This window comes from Protomyctophum parallelum, assembly GCF_964188405.1.
Source record: "Protomyctophum parallelum genome assembly, chromosome: 1".
NCBI lineage: Eukaryota > Metazoa > Chordata > Actinopteri > Myctophiformes > Myctophidae > Protomyctophum > Protomyctophum parallelum.
Genome location: NC_139697.1, coordinates 99,365,120 through 99,389,877, shown reverse-complemented (window position 1 = coordinate 99,389,877; position 24,758 = coordinate 99,365,120). Strand labels below are relative to the sequence as shown.

At 41.9% G+C, this 24,758-nt stretch overlaps 2 protein-coding genes across 2 annotated transcripts; both read left to right on the top strand.

Moving 5' to 3' along the window:
* Window positions 1-252: 252 nt before the first annotated feature.
* On the top strand, window positions 253-3,481 carry LOC310855934 (interferon-induced protein 44-like; the record flags this gene model as incomplete). Its single annotated transcript, XM_083761128.1, has 7 exons — window positions 253-721; window positions 824-926; window positions 1,624-1,822; window positions 1,915-2,064; window positions 2,249-2,420; window positions 3,054-3,154; window positions 3,299-3,481. The coding sequence occupies 7 exons, from the start codon at window positions 253-255 to the stop codon at window positions 3,479-3,481; spliced, it is 1,377 nt and encodes a 458-aa protein (XP_083617254.1).
* A 6,244-nt stretch (window positions 3,482-9,725) lies between these two features.
* Window positions 9,726-15,189, top strand: LOC310855924 (interferon-induced protein 44-like; the record flags this gene model as incomplete). Its single annotated transcript, XM_083761116.1, has 6 exons — window positions 9,726-9,796; window positions 12,999-13,197; window positions 13,601-13,753; window positions 13,941-14,112; window positions 14,741-14,841; window positions 14,986-15,189. 6 exons carry the CDS (start codon window positions 9,726-9,728, stop codon window positions 15,187-15,189), a joined length of 900 nt encoding a protein of 299 aa, XP_083617242.1.
* Between the last annotated feature and the right edge of the window lie 9,569 nt (window positions 15,190-24,758).

The window sequence follows — 24,758 nt, the reverse complement described above, 5'->3', positions numbered from 1 at the left end:
AACAACAATTAAGCCTATATGGGACTGTTCTCTCTCCTGCCTCGCATGAATCGCAGACCAGCCCCTCCTCTGTAGTGAAAATGTAAAGAATGTTTTACCTACTCACCAATACAAAGACGGTTTGTGCAAAACACATCCCTTTCTCAGCCTTTGTATTGGTGTTGTTAAAAAAAAAGTGTTATTTAGGTACTGCAATGTCTATCGTTTTGTGTTCAATCAGAGAATCCAGACCTACTGGACCATTCTTCCACCATGGATCCCAGGCTGACCAAGGCCCAGCAGAAGGCGCTGAGCTCCCAGCTAGGAAACCTGACCCTCCTCTACCAGGCTTCAGTCCATGGTTACACTGCAGAAGCGTTCCACCAGAGATGTGACAACCAGGGGCCCACTCTGACCGTGGGCTACAATGACTCTAGCTTCGTCTTTGGGGGATACACCAGTATTTCTTTTAATCAAAGTGGTCAATTTGGGAACGATGCCCAGGCTTTTCTTTTCACCTTTAACAGGGCAAATGTTCTCAAATATCCGGTCACCAATCCCGCTTATGCTGTGTTAATGCACGGCAGCCATGGTCCTTATTTTGGAGACAATCTAGGTTTTTGTGTTAATGGCCAGGCTGTAGTGTACAACAGTCCTAGTCAAGATTATTACAATTTCAATGCTGCAGAAATGCATGGCAACGACCTGCAGCTGGTTGAATGTGAAGTTTATAAAATAGGAGGTGAGTTCAATTAATACAAAGACAAACATAGCCTACAAGGTGTTTCAGTTCTTTGTACTGTCTTTAATGTTGCTCTGAGTCTGACCGTGGAGATGTTTCTAGATGTTTCAGCAGAAAGTGAACTCCTTGAGAAGCCAGACTCCAGTAAACGCAACTCCAGTAAACTCCTTGAGAAGCCATGGAGGAACATGGACTGGAGTGCTGAGTAAGTATGGATCTGGATTAGTTTATTTACAGGTATACCATATACCACACAACACAATACTGATTACTGAACTATTGTAGCTGTCAGGTGGAAAACTTGAATGCCCAAAAGCGTTACTCTTCTAGAAATGTAAAAACAAACAAAAATACCTGTGTTCCACTGGATCCAATGTTGTTATTATTTATTTTCATTGGTTCAATATTTATACGGCCTTGAGATGCATCCTAGTTTTTGAGGAGGTCCTTAGCCCATTTTGACCTGTGGACGATTCTACAAATGTATTCTAAATATTCTATTCAGTCAGTGGTGCTGTAACTATTTCATGTCAAAGACCCCCAGAAATATCTGCATTTGGCCGCCGACCCCCATCTTAAAATATGTAGTTCCAGGGACTTCATACTCTGTGAGTGTACTGGGCGGACATTAATAGTTGTTACTCTGTGAGTGTACTGGGCGGACATGAATAGTTGTTACTCTGTGAGTGTACTGGGCGGACATGAATAGTTGTTACTCTGTCAGTGTACTGGGCGGACATGAATAGTTGCGGTGGTGCGAGTGGGTGCGTGTGTGATAGCCGATCGCTACACGTTTAACCAGACTTTGTTTATACAGTACTACACATACTGTACTATTCATACATTATACTGTATCTGAAACATGCTGAAAAGTTTAATCTGTTGGACTCTGGTCTCCACAGGAATAGGGAAAGGCTGCTGGACCACATACAGAACTACCAGCCCACCGGAGTCGGTTCTCTGTCCCAGATCAGGGTTCTGCTCGTTGGACCAATTGCAGCAGGGAAGTCCAGCCTTGTCAACTCCATCAAGTCCGTCTTCAAAGGACGTGTCACCAACCAGGCCATGACTGGCAGCTCTGGCGTCAGCCTCACCACCCAGGTGACTCTCTGCCCACTGCTATGTAACTGACCCACAACCGTAACAAGTGTGTGAAAAACAGCGGATAACTTTGACCATTGTACATCCCACAGTATCGCACCTATGAAGTTAAAGCTGGAAAGGAGGGCGAATCTCTGCCAATCATCGTGTGTGATACCATGGGATTGGAGGAGACGGGGGAGGGGCTTCAAGTGGACGACATAACCAACATTTTGAGAGGTCACATTAGAGACAAATATCAGGTGAATCTTCTCACATTTCTAACTGAAAACCCTTTTATAGAGTTTTAGTAAAATACTAATTGTGGTTATTGCTTTGTTGAAGAGGATCATCTTATTTCAATCATCATTGACTTGTGTTGCATTAAATCAACATTATTCAGTCATGAGTGAAATGAATGTGTTTTGTTTCCCCTACTCTTCACAGTTCAACGCTGCAGTTGCGTTACAACCAGAGGACCCGGACTACAAGAAGAATCCAGGTCTTGAGAACAGGATCCACTGCGTGGTCTACGTCATCGACGCCAACAAGATCTCCATCATGACCTCCAAGCTGGAGGACAAACTGACCGCCGTTCGAATCAAGGTCAACCAAGCCGGTCAGTTGGTCAAACGCAGCATCACTGTAATGCCCAAATTATACAGCGCTGCACGTCTCAAAAATAGCCAAAATAAGCTTAATATGTGTTTCAACCTCAACACATTGTGAGCTTGTAAATCGGCTAATGTAGGCACTCCATATGTAGTATAATTCAGGCATATCAATGTCAAGATCTCTCCCAGTGAAGCTTGCTTCCAAAATTAATAGTAATGTTTAACTGTAAGGCGTTGTGGCTCGAAGAAAATCTCAATGCCACGTGTTGTGTGCTTGTAGATCGGCTATTTTCGGCAAGAAACCATTGCGTAAGTGGTGTAGGAAAGTCAGTCAAGGATCAACAGAACAACATCAATTACATTTTATCACATACTGTTAGCGTAGTGTCATCACATGTGATGAAATAGTTTCATGTGAGTTGTCGACGCGATATTTTATAGAAATAGCATTAATGTAGCACAATTTCTACCTTATTGACACAATATGATTTGGAGACGAGACATGAATAGCAATCAACTATCTAATAGTGGAACATTTAAGTCCTTGGTTTACAAAACAAAAGTATCACAATTGCACAGCCTGGGGTCCTTTATGTTTTACAGCTGTTGAACATGTTTGTTGTGGTGCTGTTCTCCAGGGATCCCTCAGTTGCTCCTGTTGACTAAAGTGGATGAAGCCTGTTCCGCTGTGGCAGATGACCTGACCAATGTTTATCGCAGCCTCTACATCAAGACCAAGGTGAGTTCTACCAAAGACAAACGATAGGAAACCAACACTACCTCTCTGAGCTTGAGTGTGTCCCCCCCAAAATAATTTGGGGACGCTCTGTTTGGGAACCACTGAGCCAAGCTAACGTTCATCTGTTGTGCTGTGTTGCTGCAGCTCACGGAGGCCAGCCAGCGTCTGGGCCTTCCTCTGTCCTGTGTGGTTCCTGTGAGGAACTACAGCCATCACCTAGAGGTGGACCAGAACAGTGACATCCTGCTCCTCAGCGCCTTCAACCAGATGCTGCGCTTCGCTGATGACTACTTTGAAGAATACAGCAACAAATCCAGAGATGATTAAAAGAACCCCTTCACAGTCAAAAAGAGTCTGAATACATTTGGACTCTCTGTCGAAATATCTATCTATCTAATCTATTATTCATCCCTCCCAATTCTAATACGATACAGGCATTTATAGAAATAATTAAACTCTGGACATTAAAGAAATGGATAATTACTGTTAGAACACAACTCAAAGGAACCAACCTTTCTGCACTAAGCACCAATATTATTTTTTTATTATTATAGTTGATGCAGCAATGGTCACAAATCGTTTGACCTTCAATGCCATGTTTTACAAAGTGAAAAGTTATTTAGACTTTAACCTAACTCGTATAAATTGCTTTTAGTTGAGATTATCCAGTGCCTTCTCTTTATTTTCTAATGGTCCCTTGATTTCGATCTTATTCTAATCTGTTTAATCATAATGTTCCTGTTCTTACCAATATAGTGGTTTTGGTACGTTGGTACTATCCCTTTGTATAGCCTAAGGCACTAAGTTTGGATTATTGGATATTTTATGTTATAATTGCTAGTTCGGTTCAGGTATTCAAGTAAACATGAACATATTGAAAATTTGAATCTATACTATACCGGTGTGCTTTTTTGGTTTTGATTTAGTTTTTTTTCTTCATAAAAATGTACCAAAGCTTTCTTGGCTACTGTTAAACAGGATCTTATGCTTGTTCTGAATGAGAAGTTTGTTCTGCATTGAGTTGAATTAAGAAGCATGTATGAGACAAACCACACAACATTATTCCATGGTCCGTTCACTCGATCTCAAGCGAGACTGCATTTACAGCAGCAACAGTTGCTTCCGCAAACAGCGGCCGTTTCCATCGCAACGCGCCACTGCTTCCACGCCTTCCAGAGCGCCACCACCACGGAACGGACCTCGTGTAACGAACCATTTTTTAATCACTACTTTGAACAAGAAGTATTGTTTCCCCTAAAGATTCTCCCCCTGTCCAGACGGCGGGACTTTCAAAGTTACTTCACACTGGACTTTGGCTGCCTACTGTATGTCTAGGCCTATAGTTTATCTTTATTTGAATCATATAAACTGTTATGGTTATAGCCTATAGTGTATTATTATTCATGTCTCTACCAACCTCTTCAGTGTGTTTTGCTTGAAAGAATTGTATTTGAGTTCGTTTTGTTACAGTCTGTTTTGTATAGCTTTTAATTTGAAACTGTGAGAAACAGGAAGGAAGTAGTCAAGTAGATGAGTAGAGTTTAGCGCAGACTTTCTTTATAACAGAGATTTATGAATGAAAACAACAGCAAGGGAACACTTTAGTGTTCAGAACGAAAGGTTCATTTAGGTCAGATTCTCACCTAATACTTCGGTAGACTCAGATCCATATGGGCGGGGAAATTGGGATTCTTGCATATTTAATTGGCTGCGGTTTGCCTTCACACTGTCATTCGCAGCAATTGGAAACGCAGCAGGGGGGACCTTTATCAATGTGTTCCATTCATAAACTATAGCCTACACAGTGAAATCTACTGTATGTTGATAAAATTACACTCATAACGTGCATGTGTCGTGCCGTCTGGGACCCCCCCTCTCTCTCTCTACGCACGCAGCCGCCACACACTGTTCTTTTGGGCATGCAGCACAGCGCTGCATGAGCGCACTGATATAACTCCCCAGTCCCACACAGTGACAGCACTCCATGTTTACGGCACGCACAGACAGACAGAATATTATGTAGGCTATAATACACTGCAGTGTTTTTATGTGTTTTCTTAAGCAATTGATTAATGTACACGTCCTCATTTCGATCAGGGCTTCAGTCTCCTTATTCGACCACGTCTATCCACAGTAACGGGACATCTTTGCGCTGCGTAAAATATGCCTTCTCCGTCTCCAACTGTGTTCAGCTCCTCACCCGCCACATTATGTTTGCTTCATTTCCTTTATTTACTGCGGATTGCATTCACACCTGCACCGAATCGTAGTCAAGTGCGATTCGAAGCGAAGCGAAACCCACGTTTTTGGGCGGAGTAAAATGCGGTTATTTGCTGCGCATTAGGATTCGAATGAGCCTTCACACCTGCCAAACGAAGCGCACTTTCTGACAATGCGCAGCAGGATTCGTTTTAATCGCAGCAAAGCTCTCTGGTATGAATGTGACCTTAGTTTAAGCACCTGGCTGAGGGCAACAAGGTAACAGTTCATTATTTTACTGCTTTGTATTGTATGCAATTATGTTATGTTGCATTTGTGTTATGTTAATTGTAACTTTGAAGACGTGATTCTGCCATTCTATTTTGAACACTTTTTGTGAAGCCTCAACATTGATAAATAATTATATAAATACTTCGGTTTAGATAGGTACAGCCTATTTCATATTTACAGTTGATAGATTAAAGTTTCATGTTTACCAAAATTAGAATGTACAAATAACCATAGCCTACACTGAACGCTCTGTCCCCGAATGTCCGCTTGACTGCCTTGGGGACAGAGAGGAGGTCCAAATTTGTGGAACGCAGGTTCCAGGTGTCACAGGAGGTTTATGGAGGAGGCCTGAGAGGTACTGTGGAGCCAGGGCTTTTTGACATTTCTAGGTGAGAAGGAGGAGTTTATAATTGATACGGAACTTGACAGGAAGCCAGTAATTTGCTATTAAGCCCCTTGACCTAAAAACACTCTGCGCATCCCGATTACACCTGGGTCTGACCACCTCTTAAATGCAAAGAGCAATGTTTGATTTGACACAAGAGCGATCTCTGCCCTGCTCAGCAGTGTTGCCAAGTCTATTTATTATAAGCGATTTTGGGCTTCTTTTTCTGTAAAGTTGCTTGTAAATATTGGTAGTTGTGGTTGCTTTTCTTGTGCTTATTTGGCTTTTCTCCTAATGTTGTTTAAACCAGTGACCAGCGATTGTAAAACAAAAAAACAGTATGCACTTTAATCTGTCACTTAAGGACTGTAAGTGCTATAGTGTAATGAGGACACTCTTTTACGTAGCTCTATTATCAAGTTATGTTTATTGGTCTGTGCATGGACACTTCTTATACGCAGTATTACCCACTGTGTGGTTACTGTTGTTAAATTGTTTCATAGTCAATCTTGGTGGACTGGTAGGATTGTTTGGCACAGGTGTGTTGTGTTGGTGATGGCTGAACTGAAGTATGTGGGGACAAGAAGACTCAGTTGTCAGTGAGATGACTGAAGCTGTCGTGGGAAGCTATTACTTTTTGATATCAGGAGAAGGCGGTAGAGTCAAAGTAATGAGCAAATCGGATAAAAGCTAGCTTTTATTTGTGTTTTTAAATATCAGTCAGTGTCTCCCTATATGCTACTCAGCAATGTTGACAGGTGTAGTCTGCCTTCTTCTTGAAAGCCAATATGCCAGTCAGAAACTTACTTTGTGTTCTCTCTAGATCTACTAGACACACATACCACACCACAATAGTGAAAATTAAAAAAATAGAGTCAAACATTGTATGATGTTATTATTTTCCTTTCATTTGCAATCATTCAAATATCCTGTATTATTTAGTATTCATTCAGAATACGTCTGTATTCCAATCTGAATACACTATATTCTGTCTTCAATCCATAGAGATTCCATACTGTAGCCTATGTCCATCAACCCTTTTCAGAACATGCAGAACCTGTGTGTGTGTGTGTGTGTGTGTGTGTGTGTGTGTGTGTGTGTGTGTGTGTGTGTGTGTGTGTGTGTGTGTTAGGGTGACTAGATCCAAAGTGTTCATTTGAGGGGCAGAAGTATCACTTGTGTGGGACAGGGGGGTCTAACATGTAAACAACATTAAATAATAAGGTTGCCTCTGTCTATATCAAACATTTCGATTTTGATTCTGGAAAGTTATGCAATTGAATCTGGCATGTTTTCCTATATAATGCCTAATTTGCATATTTAAATGTACAATTTCAGAAAACTGGGGAAGTTTCATGGTGATAACAATTTCTTAAAATGTGTCATCCAATTCACCTAAAGGTGAAAATAACATGTGATAAGTATATATCAAACTCCTGTGGAAGGGTCATCATATACGGTACTTTACTTGAAACAGTTTAATCTATATTAACCCATTTAGGCCTGACGTCGAAATTTAAAACAATGTCTTCCATGGCTTTGGTTCACTTATTCACTTATGTTGGTATTTTAACACCTGAATGCAGCCTGACCAGTCAGTGACCACTGAGTGACCAGTAATGTAAACCAACCAGAATCTCTACTGAGAATACAGGTTCTGTTTGAACCTCCGCCTATAAAGAGACACCATTTAGCCATGCAGTTCAAACCTGTCACCCTTCACTGCAGAGCCACTATAGACTTCATAGACAGCAGCTACAGAACAACAACAGGTAAGCCCTCGATGCCCTTTTAGGGTGACCAGAATCAGATCCAAACTGTTCATTTGAGGGACAGACGTAATTGTGTGGGACCGGGGGGGACAGGAGGGGCGCTAGCTATTTGAAACTTTTGCTGATATATTACAAAAACGAAATTGACGTTGTTTTCCATTTAATTGCATGGCATTTAATTGCATGGCAGTCAGATTGAATTAGTGTCAGTAAAAACATCTGGATGTTTTAATTGATGGTTTATAGCAGGGGCGCACACACTTTATTTACTTTAGAGCTACCTTCAAAATGCCCAGCTAAACGAGATCTACCCACTAAACAAATTGTTATACCATTGCTGAAAATAGTTTAAAAAAAATGTACCTTTGGAATAGTGGCGCTGATGTTACATAGCCTATAATAGAAGGGTGAAAATGGAATTGGTTGTTTTTTTAGTATATAACTCTGTTATGCTACTGAGGGTTGTGCGCAACACTCTTGAAAACAAAGATATTGCATTGTGGCTTTGAGCTGACAGGCCCATTTTTCAAGTCAAGTCACCTTAATTCAAATGGCAGATGCCTTCTTTTATATTTAAATTATAGTATTTTTATATAGCTCTGGTCCAAAGCCTAATGCACTTTACTGCCGTTAAAAACCACAGTATTTCTTTGAACAGGTAGCACATGTAAGAGATGAACATAACCATATGACTAGACAAGCCAGTTCGGGTGTTTTGGTGGCACCTAAACCAAGAACAAATATTCTTAAATCTTCTATTATCTATAGAGCAGTAATAGGTTGGAATGCACTACCAAAGTGTATAACCAATACAAATACAAAATTCATCTTTAAAATCAAGTTAAAAGAACACCTTATGTAAATCATACTGCAGTAACCCTGGGAAAAGAACAATTCAAATGTATAATGTGTTGAAAGTGTTTTTTTGCTATGTTTTTCTTTGTTTTTTATTTCTCCTATGTTTTTATTTTCTTATTTTATATTTTATTTTACTATGTTTTATTTTGAGTTAGTGTTTGTAAGTATTGCCTATGTTAAATGTTTGTCTGTGTCAGACCCCAGGAAGACTAGCTTTTGTCAAGGCAAAAGCTAATGGGGATCCTTATAAACAATAAACAACAATTAAGCCTATATGGGACTGTTCTCTCTCCTGCCTCGCATGAATCGCAGACCAGCCCCTCCTCTGTAGTGAAAATGTAAAGAATGTTTTACCTACTCACCAATACAAAGACGGTTTGTGCAAAACAAATCCCTTTCTCAGCCTTTGTATTGGTGTTGTTCAAAAATAAGTGTTATTTAACTGCAATGTCTATCGTTTTGTGTTCAATCAGAGAATCCAGACCTACTGGACCATTCTTCCACCATGAATCCCAGGCTGACCAAGGCCCAGCAGAAGGCGCTGAGCTCCCAGCTAGGAAACCTGACCCTCCTCTACCAGGCTTCAGTCCATGGTTACACTGCAGAAGCGTTCCACGAGAGATGTGACAACCAGGGGCCCACTCTGACCGTGGGCTACAATGACTCTGGCTTCGTCTTTGGGGGATACACCAGTATTTCTTTTAATCAAAGTGGTCAATTTGGATACGATGCCCAGGCTTTTCTTTTCACCTTTAACAGGGCAAATGTTCTCAAATATCCGGTCACCAATCCCGCTTATGCTGTGTTAATGCACGCCAGCCATGGTCCTTATTTTGGAGACAATCTAGGTTTTTGTGTTAATGGCCGAGCTGTAGTGTACAACAGTCCTAGTCAAGATTATTACAATTTCAATGCTGCAGAAATGCATGGCAACGACCTGCAGCTGGTTGAATGTGAAGTTTATAAAATAGGAGGTGAGTTCAATTAATACAAAGACAAACATAGCCTACAAGGTGTTTCAGTTGTTTGTACTGTCTTTAATGTTGCTCTGAGTCTGACCGTGGAGATGTTTCTAGATGTTTCAGCAGAAAGTGAACTCCTTGAGAAGCCATGGAGGTACAGGGACTGGACTCCTGAGTAAGTATGGATCTGGATTAGTTTATTTACAGGTATACCATATACCACACAACACAATACTGAACTATTGTAGCTGTCAGGTGGAAAACTTGAATGCCCAAAAACGTTACTCTTCTAGAAATGTAAAAACAAACAAAAATACCTGTGTTCCACTGGATCCAATGTTATTATTTATTTTCATTGGTTCGATATTTATAAAACAAATTAACCAGAAAGACAGACTTAGACGGACGGCCTTGAGATGCATCCTAGTTTTTGAGGAGGTTTTGATTGATTGATTGATTGAAATATTTATTAACAGTTTGTAGAATTTACAGTACATTTTAAGCACAAACTCAATACAAAGACTGTCAACTGTGAGTGGACGACCCAATTAAGCATTACACTTGTTTACAACAGGGTCCACATTGTTCAATTCATCAAAACATTTAAAGACATACAGACATTTAGAGACATACAAATAGACATTTCTATGTAGCTAAAGTACAGAACAGGAATTCATCATATGGGATGCAAAAAAGGGAAAAGATACAATATACAGTGAGGGAAAATGGGGGGGGGGGGGGGGATTCAGATTTTACAGAGGCCAGTTTCGAATTGCAGCCATCCGTAGGTGCCCTTTGAGAGCGGTTTTGAAGGAGTCAAGGGATTCACATGTCTTAATGACTGTTGGTAGGGCGTTCCACATTTTTGTGGCATAGGAGCGAAAATAATTTAGTCCCTTGTTTGTGCCGAATCTGGGTTGTACATGGTTTGTTGCACTCCCTCTGGTGTTGTGGGTGTGGACTTCGTTTACATTAAGGAAGTATTTAGACAGGTACATGGGTATCTTGGTGGTGTATCGAATCTTGTGGACCAGACCCATTGCAAGATGCTGTACTCTGTCGTCGACCCTAAGCCATCCCAGCCTGTCAAAGTGGGCAGGGGTGAGGTGGGTTCGGGGGGTGAGGCCAAGTAGGAGCCTGACCAGTTTGTTTTGGGAGGTCTGGAGCCTTGTTTTAAGGGCCTTTGAGGTGCTGTGGTACCAAGAGGTGGATGCATAGTCAAAGAAACCTTGTACGAGGGCTCCTGTTAAGGTCTTCAAGGTGTTTTTGCTGACCAGTGAGGAGATCCTGTAAAGCAGGGGTCCTCAACTAGAAATGATGAAGGTCCACAAATATTTTTTTGAATAAGACCGAGGTCCGGTCCCATGCGCGGCGTCCATCGGAGAGCGGGGCTCTATGCCCGTTTAGTATGGTCAAGCCAAGCTTATACAAATAAGATCCCCTTCCAACCAACCAATAATGGGGTGCAGAGTCCCGGTCCCAGGCCACACTGTGCGCGCGCATAGCGCGCGCCAGAATTTTGGGGGCCCTTGGGGGACATTTTGGGGGCCTTTGCAGCAATTTCACATGAGAAATGTACCATCTGATGTTATTTATATTATTAACTTAAAAAAAAAAAAAAAAAAAAACTTTTTTTTTTCTTTTTTTTTGGGTGGTCCACAAAGAGGTGGTCCGCGGTCCGGTCGCGGACCGCGGTCCGCCAGTTGAGTACCCCTGCTGTAAAGGAATCTTGTTCTTTGATTGATTTTTTTTATTACGTTGGTGGCCATTTTATCACCGGAAAGATTGGCCTCCAGGATGGAACCTAGGTAGGTAATTTCATCTTTTCGTGTGATAATATTGTCACCCACTCTAACCAAGAAGCCATCTGCCTTGCTGAGTTTACTATTTGATCCGAAGAGGATGGATTCAGTTTTTCCCAGGTGTAAGGATAGTTTGTTATCAGCGAGCCAGGTGCAGATTCTACCGAGTTCAGAGCTGAGGGTCTTTTCAACCTGCAGTTTGTTCCTGTCCGAGACCAGCAGTGCTGAGTCATCTGCGAACAGGAACAAGTTGCAGTCACAAGCTGAAGTCATGTCGTTAACATAAATTAGGAACAGTAAAGGCCCTAGTATGCTTCCTTGTGGGACGCCACAGCTCACTGGGAGGGGAGGGGACAGTGTTCCGTTCACCTCCACCATCTGTTCTCTCCCCTCCAGGTAGGATTGCATCCAGCTCACTGATGTGCTATCAAAACCAATAGCTTTAAGCTTGTTAACCAGTATGGGCCCAGGCCGTAGCGTAACGGTCTGGGCACCGGACTGGTAATCCAGTCGCAGTGTGCCGCGGGTTCGACTCCCGAGCCCGACACGGCCTTTACTGCATGTCATCCCCCCATCTCTCTCCCGTTTCCTGTCAGCCTACTGTCTGTCCCTTCAAAAATCAATAAAAGGCGTAAGCCGCAAAAGAATATCTTAAAAAAAAAAAAAAAAAAAAAAAAAAAACAGTATGGAGTGGTTCACGGTGTCCCCCCCTTCCCCAGCATCAAAGATTTGAGAAAAAACGTTCGCTCTGAAAGAATATATATCCAAAGCTTTGCACTACATTTTCAAAAATAGATCATAGATCTGCTATTTTTCAATAGCTAAAGTATAACACAATGCTTAGAACACTAAAAGGGGAGCAACTTGGACACTCAGGCATGAAGGAAGCATGAGTTCAAGTCCGTTGCTCTCCCCAGGTTGGCGGAGGGTGTGTAGAGCCCAGGATCACATTAGATAATTGACACGGGTGAAAAATGGGTTACAAAAAAAGAACACTAAAAGGGGTTCCCACCCAAAATGGGTTAATCACTTCCACAACAGAAATGTTTCTATTGTGTAATTTGTGTTTGTTTATGGTTAAATTTGTGTAAACTGAAAGAATGATGAAAGATCTATTGAAACCAGACATTTACAGAATTTCTCCACCTACTGTAGTTCTCAAAGTAGAACGACAAAATGTTAACAGTCGTACCGAGTGTCGGGGGCGTGTCGCTGAGCTGACGTTACTCTGTGAGTGTACTGGGCGGACATGAATAGTTGTTACTCTGTGAGTGTACTGGGCGGACATGAATAGTTGTTACTCTGTGAGTGTACTGGGCGGACATGAATAGTTGTTACTCTGTGAGTGTACTGGGCGGACATGAATAGTTGTTACTCTGTGAGTGTACTGGGCGGACATTAATAGTTGCGGTGGTGCGAGTGGGTGCGAGTGGGTGCGTGTGTGTGCGATAGCCGATCGCTACACGTTTAACCAGACTTTGTTTATACAGTACTACACATACTGCACTACTCATACATTATACTGTATCTGAAACATGCTGAAAAGTTGAATCTGTTGGACTCTGGTCTCCACAGGAATAGGGAAAGGCTGCTGAACGAAATACAGAACTACGAGCCCACCGGAGTCGGTTCTCTGACCCAGATCAGGGTTCTGCTCATTGGACCAATTGGAGCAGGGAAGTCCAGCCTTGTCAACTCCATCAAGTCCGTCTTCAAAGGACGTGTCACCAACCAGGCCATGACTGGCAGCTCTGACACCAGCCTCACCACCCAGGTGACTCTCTGCCCACTGCTACGTAACTGACCCACAACCGTAACAAGTGTGAACTAATGTTCTTGGTTGACAAAGAGGGCACAGATGAATGCCAGGCAATACAATTTAACAAGCATATGAAATGGTAGTCCCACTGGGATTTCCCATCATTGTGGGGAGGGAGGAAGTTTGTTGATGCAGTCAACGGTGAAGGTTTTCCTTTGTGTTTTATTCCTTTGGTTCCTCAGTGAATTCCTCTAAATGTCCTGTTTCATATGTTGAGTTCCTTTAGTAGTGAAGTATGTGGAGGCTGGTTGGTCATCTGCCTGGCAGGGTCAATTGTGTTTTGCTTTTGAAGCTTGTGTGCTTTTTGTAACTTGGAGTGAAAAACAGCTGATAACTTTGACCATTGTACATCCCACAGTATCGCACCTACGAAGTTAAAGCTGGAAAGGAGGGCAAATCTCTGCCAATCATCATGTGTGACACCATGGGATTGGAGGAGACCACGGGGGAGGGGCTTCAAGTGGACGACATAAGCAGCATTTTGAGAGGTCACATTAAAGACAAATATCAGGTGAATCTTCTCACATTTCTAACTGAAAACCCTTTTATAGAGTTTTAGTAAATTACTAATTGTGGTTATTGCTTTGTTGAAGAGGATCATCTTATTTCAATCATCATTGAATGTGTTGCATTAAATCAACATTATTTAGTCAGTCATGAGTGAAATTAATGTGTTTTGTTTCCCCTACTCTTCACAGTTCAACACTGCAGTTGCGTTACAACCAGAGGACCCGGACTACAAGAAGAATCCAGGTCTTGAGAACAGGATCCACTGCGTGGTCTACGTCATCGACGCCAACAAGATCTCCATCATGCCCTCCAAGCTGGAGGACAAACTGACCGCCATTCGACACAAGGTCAACCTAGCCGGTCAGTTGGTCAAACGCAGCATCACTGTAAGGCCCAAATTATGCAGCGCTGCACGTCTCAAAAATAGCCAAAATAAGCTTATTATGCGTTTCAACCGCAACACATTGTGAGCTTGTAGATCTATTTTAGGCACTCCATATGTAGTATAATTCAGGCATATATGTCAAGCTTGCTTCCAAAATGAATAGTAATGTTTAACTGTAAGGCGTTGTGGCTCGAAGAAAGTCTCAATGCCACGTGTTGTGTGCTTGTAGATCGGCTATTTTCAGCAAGAAACCAGGCGTAAGTGGTGTAGGAAAGTCAGTCAAGGATCAACAGAACAACATTACATCATGTCAATTACATTTTATCACATACTGTTAGCGTAGTGTCATCACATGTGATGAAATATTTTCATGTGAGTTGTCGACGCGATATTTTATAGAAATAGCATTAATGTCCATTATTGGCACAATTTCTACCTTATTGACACAATATGTTTGTATGATTTGGAGACGAGACATGAATAGCAATCGACTATCTAATAGTGGAACATTTAAGTCCTTGGTTTACAAAACAAAAGTATCACAATTGCACAGCCTGGGGTTTTACAGCTGTTGAACATGTTTGTTGTGGTGCTGTTCTCCAGGGATCCCTCAGTTGGTCCTGTTGACTAAAGTGGATGAAGCCTGTTCCGCTGTGGCAGATGACCTGACCAATGTTTATCGCAGCCTCTACATCAAGACCAAGGTGAGTTCTACCAAAGACAAACCATAGGAAACCAACACTACCTCACTGAGCTTGAATGTGCCCCCCCCAAAATAATTTAGGGACGCTTGGTTTGGGAACCACTGAGCTAAGCTAACGTTCATCTGTTGTGCTTTGTTGCTGCAGCTCCAGGAGGCCAGCCAGCGTCTGGGCGTTCCTCTGTCCTGTGTGGTTCCTGTGAAGAACTACAGCCAGGAGATAGAGGTGGACCAGAGCTGTGACATCCTGCTCCTCAGCGCCGTCACCCAGATGCTGTGCTTCGCTGATGACCTCTTTGATGAAGTCAAAAACTCAGCTCAGCGCCGTCAACCAGATGCTGCGCTTCGCTGATGACCTCTTTGATGAAGTCAAAAACTCAGCTAAAAACTACTACGACTTTGAAAAACTCAACGATCATGAAGATTAAAAGAACCCGTTCAGTCAAAAAGATTTGGAATACATTTGGACACTCTGTCGAAATATCTATCTATCTAATCTATTATTCATCCCTCCCAATTTTAATACGATACAGGCATTTATAGAAATGATTCAACTCTGGACATTATAGAAATGGATAATTACTGTTAGAACGCAGCTCAAAGGAACCAACCTTTCTGCACTAAGCCAATATTATTTTTTTATTATTATAGTTGATGCAGCAATGGTCACAGATCGTTTGACCTTCAATGCCATGTTTTACAAAGTGAAAAGTTAACATGAACATAGTGAAATTTTTAATCTATACTTGCCATGTACAGTACATAGGTGCATGTATACCGCTTGCTTTTTTTGGTTTTGATTTCGGTTTTTTCCTTCATAAAAATGTACCAAAGCTTTCTTGGCTACTGTTAAACAGGATCTTATGCTTGTTCTGAATGAGAAGTTTGTTCGGCATTGAGTTGAATTAAGAAGCATGTATGAGACAAACCACACAACATTATTCCATTGTTGATCTGTGTTTGCAACGCCGTCAGAACCTACATTGAGGGCAGAGGAGATTGCATCGTCAGATTATACCACATCCACATCAAGCAGAAAGGTTTCAACATTTTAAAGGACTCTCCCATCCATCCAACCCTCTATTCAGTGGTCTCCTTCTAAAGGACCCTCCCATCCATCCAACCCTCTATTCAGTGGTCTCCTTCTAAAGGACTCCCCCATCCAGCCAACCCTCTATTCAGTGGTCTCCTTCTAAAGGACTCTCCCATCCAGCCAACCCTCTATTCAGTGGTCTCCTTCTAAAGGACTCTCCCATCCATCCAACCCTCTATTCAGTGGTCTCCTTCTAAAGGACTCTCCCATCCAGCCAACCCTCTATTCAGTGGTCTCCTTCTAAAGGACTCCCCCATCCAGCCAACCCTCTATTCAGTGGTCTCCTTCTAAAGGACTCCCCCATCCATCCAACCCTCTATTCAGTGGTCTCCTTCGGGTATAAGACTCTGCAGTGCAGTAGCATATTAAGACACTCACTTCCACAATAGGTTTTCGGCTACCTGGAGGAATCTGCATCCTAAATGCATCACCAATATGTATACAGTAAATTCAAATTGTATACTACTTAAAGGACCACTTCACCACTTATATCTTCATATAATAGGTCCTCACTAATTATTATCTTTTAACAATGGCGCAATTTCTACTCATTCTGTCTCTCATAGGAGGGCTGTGGGCAGTTCATAAACCGTCTTCCAGTGACATCATAGATGGGGAATACAAGCCAATAGAAACGGCAGGCTTTCTAGTCCTGAAAAGTTGCAATGCGAAAATGGAAGCAATCGTTCTCACGATAATGAAAATCTAAACATTATTGTAAAAAAACCTTGTTTAAAAAAAAATCTGCCTAATGATGATGTCACTGGAAGACGGTTTCTAAACTGCCCACAGCCCTCCTATGAGACACAGACTGAGTAGAAAGAAATCGTACCATTTTATCATGATTATTAGTGAGGACCTATTATATGAAGATAGGTTGAAAAGTGGTGAAGTGGTCCTTTAACCCATTCTGACCTGAGATCAGATTCATACGAGGTTTCCACTGGACACACACTGGTCTGTTGAACCCATTCTGACCTGAGATCAGATTCTAAAAATGTCAGTCGTTCTTCGATTTTTTTCAAAAATAGCAGACCTACAAGCTCGTATCGCGCCACTCGGTGGCGCGATATGAGCTTGTAGATCTGCTATTTTTATATAGCTAAAGCATAACATGATGCCGACACCAAAATGGGTGCCCGGTCAGAATGGGTTAAGGCAGCACATGAACTTCAATCTGTCACTTAAGGGCATAGCATGGGATATGTAATGTGGACACTTGTGTAGACCTATTCAAGTTATGTTTATTATCTGTGGACACTATATACACTGTGGTTATTCTCGTTATCTCTGAGCACAGCGAAACAAATTCCAAATCATTGGAAATTACTGTAGCCTACTTCGTTTTTGGCAATATTATGTTATTTAACCTTATATGTTGGTGGACCGGTTGATAGGATTTGCAAACTGAAAGAGTCCAGGTGAGGTGGGTGCATTTTATTTCTCACCACGGTGGTGGTGTTGACTTTGGCACGTATACAGCTGATGGCTTAAGCAAGTCTGTCAGTTGTCAGTGAGACGACTGAAGCTGTCATGGGAAGCTATTACCTTTTGATATCAGCAGATGGCGCTGCAGTCAAAGTAATGAGCCAAATTAAATTATAGTTTAAAAGCTAGCTTTTATTGTTAAAGTGTTAAATATGTCCCTACTCGGCAATGTTGAGAGGCCTTGAAAGCCAGTATGCCAGTAAGAAGCTTTGTGAAATAGTATGGTCTTAAAGGGACAATTCACCCCTTTTGCAACCAGACACAAGAACGCACGCACAGAGAGAGAGAGAGAGAGAGAGATTGAGAGAGAGTGGATGGAAACCACAAGACAATGCATGGTCGTTCGATCAGCTATTACAAACAAAACAAATAATAAATCCTTAAAAGTGGTCAGTAGAAAAGTGTGCAAAGTTCGTTGGGTCAGATAGTTCAGTACTTCAGTTTGTGAGTAGAGAGAGAGCCTCCGGTCAATCCAGCATCAATACGTTGAATCAGAACAATACGTCCACTTCAATACATCATGGATCTGAAATCACATTAAGGCAAAGGCCAGTTTCTCCGTTCCACAATGAAGCACGGCTAACAGCCTCAATAGGGTGGTGGAATTGACAGTAGTGCGGGATGGAACAAATACTCACACACAACGGGTAGTTCACACTGCCCGCCGAGGCTGCTGGGTATCTAACGGTATTCCTAACAGGAAGTGCCTATTTACTGTGTGTATAAATTGGCTAAATAATTAACGCCCCTCGTCAGATCTGTTGTGCGTCAACATGAAGGTGACGAGGTTGATGTGAACTGACGCTGCTGCCTACATGTGTCTTATTTATTCGACTTATATCCGACTAGCTCCTATAGGCTGTCTAGATTCATTCTATCGCTGTAATGGCAGCTCTGCCAACAGAGAATAATAAGAATAAGTCAATTCAATTTCAATTCAAAGGGCTTTATTGGCATGAGAAAACATACGTTTACATTGCCAATATGTAGAAAGAACAATACAACAATACAATCAAAACAAAAATTATGTACTTTGAAGGTCAGGATCTTCAATAGATCAACTTCTATGTACCAAGATCACTCGATGCAGGTATAGTGCAGGAATATACACAATGATTAGTCTTTAGGGTGGTTGTGTTCCAGTTGATATCCTTCTCCTATCACAGCAGCTCACAAATCTTGCTGCTGTGTTTGCACATTGTTGTACTTATAGAGATATGGGATTTTTTTGTCATTGGTCATGTTTTCAAAATCTCCGTGTGTGGTTGTAATCTGTGGGAAGTATGTGTCTCTGATGTCTTGGTACAATGGACAGGATGGTTAGGAAGTGTAGCTCGGTTTCCACTTCATTTAGTGTGCAGTGGGTGCATAGTCTGTCTTCTCTCGGGATACAGGTCTGCCTATGACGGCCTTTCTCGATCGCGAGACTGAGCTCACTGAGTCTGTACCTAGTTAAGATTTTTCTTGGTCACTTTCATAAGTCACTGAAGTGACTGAACGGATATATAATACAGGGTATTAATGCAAAAAATAAATAAATAAGAAAAGAGAATCCTGTTTTTGACACCGGTCACATATACCACATACACATCAAGCAGAAAGGTTTCAACTTTTTAAAGGACTTCTCACATCCAGATCCAACCCTGGCCTCAATTCAGTGGTCTCCTTCGGGTAAGACACTGTAGTAGCCTATAGACCGATTCCGTACCGGTTTCATGGTCGCAGCCTACGTATTTCCTGTAGGCGGACTCGACGTAGCTGCGGGGGTAAAACCCTCACCAGGCGCACCTCTTCCACTACAGTGAACGGCAGAGTGACTGATGTTAGTTTGCCTCAAACTTTACTCCTTTACCTGCTTTTTTACTAACACTAACATTACAAAGATGCCCAGAACATCGAGATGAACCTGTGTAGTTTATGGCTGCTCCAACAGTAGTGGCAACATAACAAATAAAATAAAACGGAATGTCTAATATCCACCGCGATGGCTGAGACCAGAGCCATTGAGTAATGGTTGAGACAAAGCAGTGAAGAATCCTGCAAGATACATAATTTCAGTCTTACCCAATACCCAATCTTTCTGTTTTATGAACACAAGGCTGCTGTATTTTATACCTCATACTAAGGATTTAAAGTATGAGGTATAAAGTACAGCAGCCTTGTGTTAATAAAACAGAAATATTTGGTATTGGGTAAGACTGGCGTTATGTATCTTTCACTGCTTTGTCTCAACCATTGCTCAATGGCTCTGGTCTCCGCCACCGCGGTGGATATTAGACATTCCGTTTTTATTTAATTTTTATGTTGCCACTACTGTTGGAGCAGCCATAAACTACACAGGTTCATCTCGATGTTCTGGGCATCTTTGTAATGTTAGTGTTAGTAAAAAAGCAGGTAAAGGAGTAAAGTTTGAGGCAAACTAACATCAGTCACTCTGCCGTTCACTGTAGTGGAAGAGGTGCGCCTGGTGAGGGTTTTACCCCCGCAGCTACGTCGAGTCCGCCTACAGGAAATACGTAGGCTGCGACCATGAGACCCGCTACGGAATGCTTAATTTTTTTCCCTAGGATAGTTTTGGCAAGGAGCGCTCGTTTTACCACGCCGGCTACTAGTCGTAGGGCGGGGCTTCGCCCCGCCCTACTACTAGTAGTCAAGGAAAGCGCCACAATCCGAGCCGCCATATTGTATTTTTGCAACGTGCCGTAAAACAAGATGTGAGGGGGAGCGCTTGTTTAATAGAATCTTACCTGCGCAGGTAAGACACCCAAAGAAGAGGCAGACGCAGTGTGACGCCCCATCACGCACAGCCTTCTATTAAACAAGCGCTCCCCCTCACATCTTGTTTTACGGCACGTTGCAAAAATACAATATGGCGGCTCGGATTGTGAACTCTTGGAATATTTTGGACAGAAAGTAACTCATAACATGTCTACGGGGGATTTTTATGAAAAACAAGCTCGGCAGATTGAAAGAGGATAATTCAAGCTTGGACTACAGCTGCAATGTTGGTGAGTTTAACGTCATTTAAGACCAGCAGATCAGAAACCGAAAATCATGAATAGGAAGTGGATGCAACTCTAGATTCAACCCATTGTAAAAAAATCTAGAGTTGCAAATTGCGGCTACATATAGTCCATACAAGGAGGAGGAGAGATGTTCTACCCCATTCTACCGCCAACAAACATAAATGTATACTTTTGCGTCGCATTATGGATGGCGACAGAAAAAGACCATGGATATAATTAAACAATTGTTCCCCTGTGCACAGCACACACTCCAGGTAAGAACAAGAAACTGATCTGAAGCTGCACGTTGACTAGCCCTCCAAGCAGAACCCAAATGCTACTGAAGTTTCTGACATTTGTTCGACCCAACAAAATATCAAAAAAGTTTTACGTAGGGTCCCGAAAGGGGCTACACGTTGACTTATCTCCAGAGTCCTCAGTCCTGCAGCCCCACACCACAATGGATAAATTATCTCATCTGTCACTAACCTCTCTACAATGCCATGTTATTCAATATATTAGTTTAGCACAAAATATAGGCTTTTCTAAACCAAGCCCTTATTCAAAAGTTACTGTCATTGTAGTTTCTGTGAATTAACTCACAGTTCAACCTAGCCCTACAAGCAGAACCCAATGCTACTGAAGTTTCTGACATTTTTTAGACCCAGAGCATTGGGTCCTATTCCACCTCCACCCTGCCACCGGGTACGCACACATAAATACACGTAAATAGCTTCGGAAACGTCCTTCTGCGCTCTTTGACGGCTTCTTTTCCTTTGAGGGCTTCTGAATCTGTGAACTATAAGTACCTATAAATACCGCTGCGAATATCTCCTGTGGCGCGGAAGCCGTTAAGTATTTTTAATCTTTGTTTGACCGATTTGGTCGCTTTGATTCTTCTTTTCCTTCCTTGTTTATTGACACCTCATTGTACCGCCTATCTGGCTAGCTAGTGGCGCTATAGCTATGACAGAGCAGATCAGAGGCAGGAACGTAGCCGGCACAAGCCAACCGCACATCGGGAGGCGGTACAATAAACGGTAAATAAACAAGAAGAATCAAAGCGACCAAATCGGTCAAACAAAGATTAAAAATACTTAACGGCTTCCGCGCCACAGGAGATATTCGCAGCGGTATGTATAGGTACTTATAGTTCACAGATTCAGAAGCCCTCAAAGGAAAAGAAGCCATCAAAGAGCGCAGATATGATGTTACCGAGCATATTTATGTCCGCGTTCCAACATTCCCATACGAAAATATAGATACGCACAGGGACCCTACATAAAGTGACATCCAAATTTCAGAAAAGCTTTATGGAGGGTTCCGAGAGGGGCTAAGTTTAACCCAGTGATCCTCTGCCATTTACATTTCAAGGACCCCCACATTAAATGTATATGAATTAGCCTCGGGTGACAGGGTCCTAGGCGATTTCATTATGATTTTCATCACTGGACTTGGACCCCAAAACATATTTATAATATTTTACAACAGTAGCTACTTATATTTTGTTATTTAAAGCTGTGAATATTTATTTAAGAAGCACTGTTCAGAACCAATGTTCGCCTTGAAAAAAAATCCTTAACCTTTAAGCTAAAATAATTATGACCGGGGACTTAAAATCATTGTTTTAATTGATGGCCTTCATGCCCTAGCACTCGGCCTTGTGCCCTCAAAAAGTTGACCACACTAAAGGCCAAGTGGCCTTGCCCCTAAAAGGATTAAATTCCAGGCCTGGTGGTGAGAATGTATTGCTAATTTTAATGCACAAAATATTTGGTGGGTCTGGCCAAAAATACCTGGGTTGCAGGCAGCCTGAAAAAGTTTGAGACCCCCTCTTAATGTAGGATAGTCTGTCTGTTATCTGTCTAAATTAAGTTTACTTTTTCGATATCTAATGTTACTGAAATAAGATCACACAAGTTGAAGTTGCTGTGACATCTAATTGATGACAAAATAATACAATTATGTTTAAATCGCATAAAATACAATATAGGACAACGGGACACATGGTGACGGTAGAGATTAGAGAACAGAAAAGTACTAGAATGGAGGACTTCGTTGTCAATCGTCATGGTTGTTGTGTTTAATACAGTGTTGTTGTGTGACTGTTGTGTGAATATATGGAATAACAAGCTTTGGTGATTACTTAGCCCGTATGTGTGTTCATGGTTGGTTGAGTGTATGCGTGCAGCCAGGGCATCACACTCATTCAGAACATCCTCACTCTCACAGATCCCTGATTTCACCTTTGTCTGACTGTTTTCTTTTGTAGTACATTGTGTGTCTTATGTTAATGGAGGGAAGAAGTAAATAATATAAATAACATCAGATGGTACATTTCTCATGTGAAATTGCAGTAAAGGCCCCCAAAATGTCCCCCAAGGGCCCCCAAAGTTTCGGCGCGCGCACGGTGTGGCCTGCCAGGGCGTATAACTCCCGGCCTGATTGGGAGTTCCACTCCGGGCCTGTTTTGGTTAGTTGTTTTTTAGCTGTTTTTGACAGGGGGCATTTGAGCATGGTGCTAATTATATATTTATTTTTTTACAAAATTATATAGCGATTTCTTTTTATTATTTACTATAGTCCTACTAGACCCCAATAAATGACATCTTGCCACAGGAGATCATAGGATCTATTGAATGTGAAGGTACTACTACTAGCCTACTGTGGGAAAGCCACACTGTGGCTGGGATTTTGAACGTCCAAAACCCATGCGGTAGGCTATAGGCTATTATAGATTTTTGCTGAACGCACACACATATGGCATACCACGTTCCTGCATATTTTAGCATTGGGGGAGTGTCCATATGTTAATTATATTCGCTTCGCGGAATTTGCTATTAAGCCCCTTGACCTAAAAACACTCGATTACACCTGGGTCTGACCACCTCTTAAATGCAAAGAGCAATGTTTGATTTATTTGACCAAGAGCGATCTCTGCCCTGCTCAGCAGTGTTGCCATGTCTGTTTATTATAAGCGACTCTGGGCTTCTTTTTCTGTAAAGTTGCTTGTAAATATTGGTAGTTGTGGTTGCTTTTCTTGTTTCTAAAGTGCTTATTTGGGCTTTTCTCCTAATGTTGTTTAAACCAGTGACCAGCGATTGTAAAACATGAACCTTGGTTGAAAAAAAAACTAAAGTTGTCCTTTAAGGCTCTGTTTTCAAGCAGGCCCGGTTTGGCCTGGCTGTTTTTTCAAGCCCTCGATGCCCTTTTAGGGTGACCAGAATCAGATCCAAACTGTTCATTTGAGGGACAGACGTAATTGTGTGGGACCGGGGGGGACAGGAGGGGCGCTAGCTATTTGAAACTTTTGCTGATATGTTACAAAAACTAAATTGATGTTGTTTTCCAGTGCCAGGGGCACATTTAATTGCATGGCAGTCAGATTGAATTAGTGTCAGTAAAAATATCTGGATGTTTTAATAATTTTATTGTAGGGGCGCGCACACTTTTTTAAACTTTAAGCTACCTTCAAAATGCCCAGCTAAACGAGATCTACCCACTAAACAAATTGTTATCCCATTGCTGAAAATAGTTAAAAAAAATGTACCTTTGGAATAGTGGCGCTGATGTTACATAGCCTATAATAGAAGGGTGAAAATGGAATTGGTTGTTTTTTTAGTATATAACTCTGTAATGCTACTGAGGTTTGTGCGCAACACTCTTGAAAACAAAGAAGATATTGCATTGTGGGTTTGAGCTGACAGGCCCATTTTGATGTCAATCAAGTCAAGTCACCTTAATTCAAATGGCAGATTCCTTTTTTATATTTAAATTATATTATTTTTATATAGCTCTTGTCCAAAGCCTAATGCACTTTACTGCCGTTGCCTTAAGGCTATATGGGACTGTTCTCTCTCCTGCCTCGCATGAAACGCAGACCAGCCCCTCCTCTGTAGTGAAAATGTAAAGAATGTTTTACCTACTCACCAATACAAAGACAGTTTGTGCAAAACAAATCCCTTCCTTCCTTTGTATTGGTGTTGTTCAAAAATAAGTGTTATTTAGGTAATAATAATAATAGCTTGAATTTATATAAGGCCTTTCATGAACCCAAGGACGCTTTACAAAATGTACCAACAACAATCAAAAACTATATGCCATAAGCCTGAGAGAATAAGTGTATTTTCAAGGCAGCCTTAAAAGGGTCCAGTGTTGGAGCATGGCAAATCTCTATTGGAAGAGAGTTCCACAGGGTGGGGGGGGGGGGGGGGGGGCTGCCACACTGAACGCTCTGTCCCCGAATGTCCGCTTGACTGCCTCGGGGACAGAGAGGAGGTCCATGTTTGTGGAACGCAGGTTCCAGGTGTCACAGGAGGTCTATGGAGACAATTT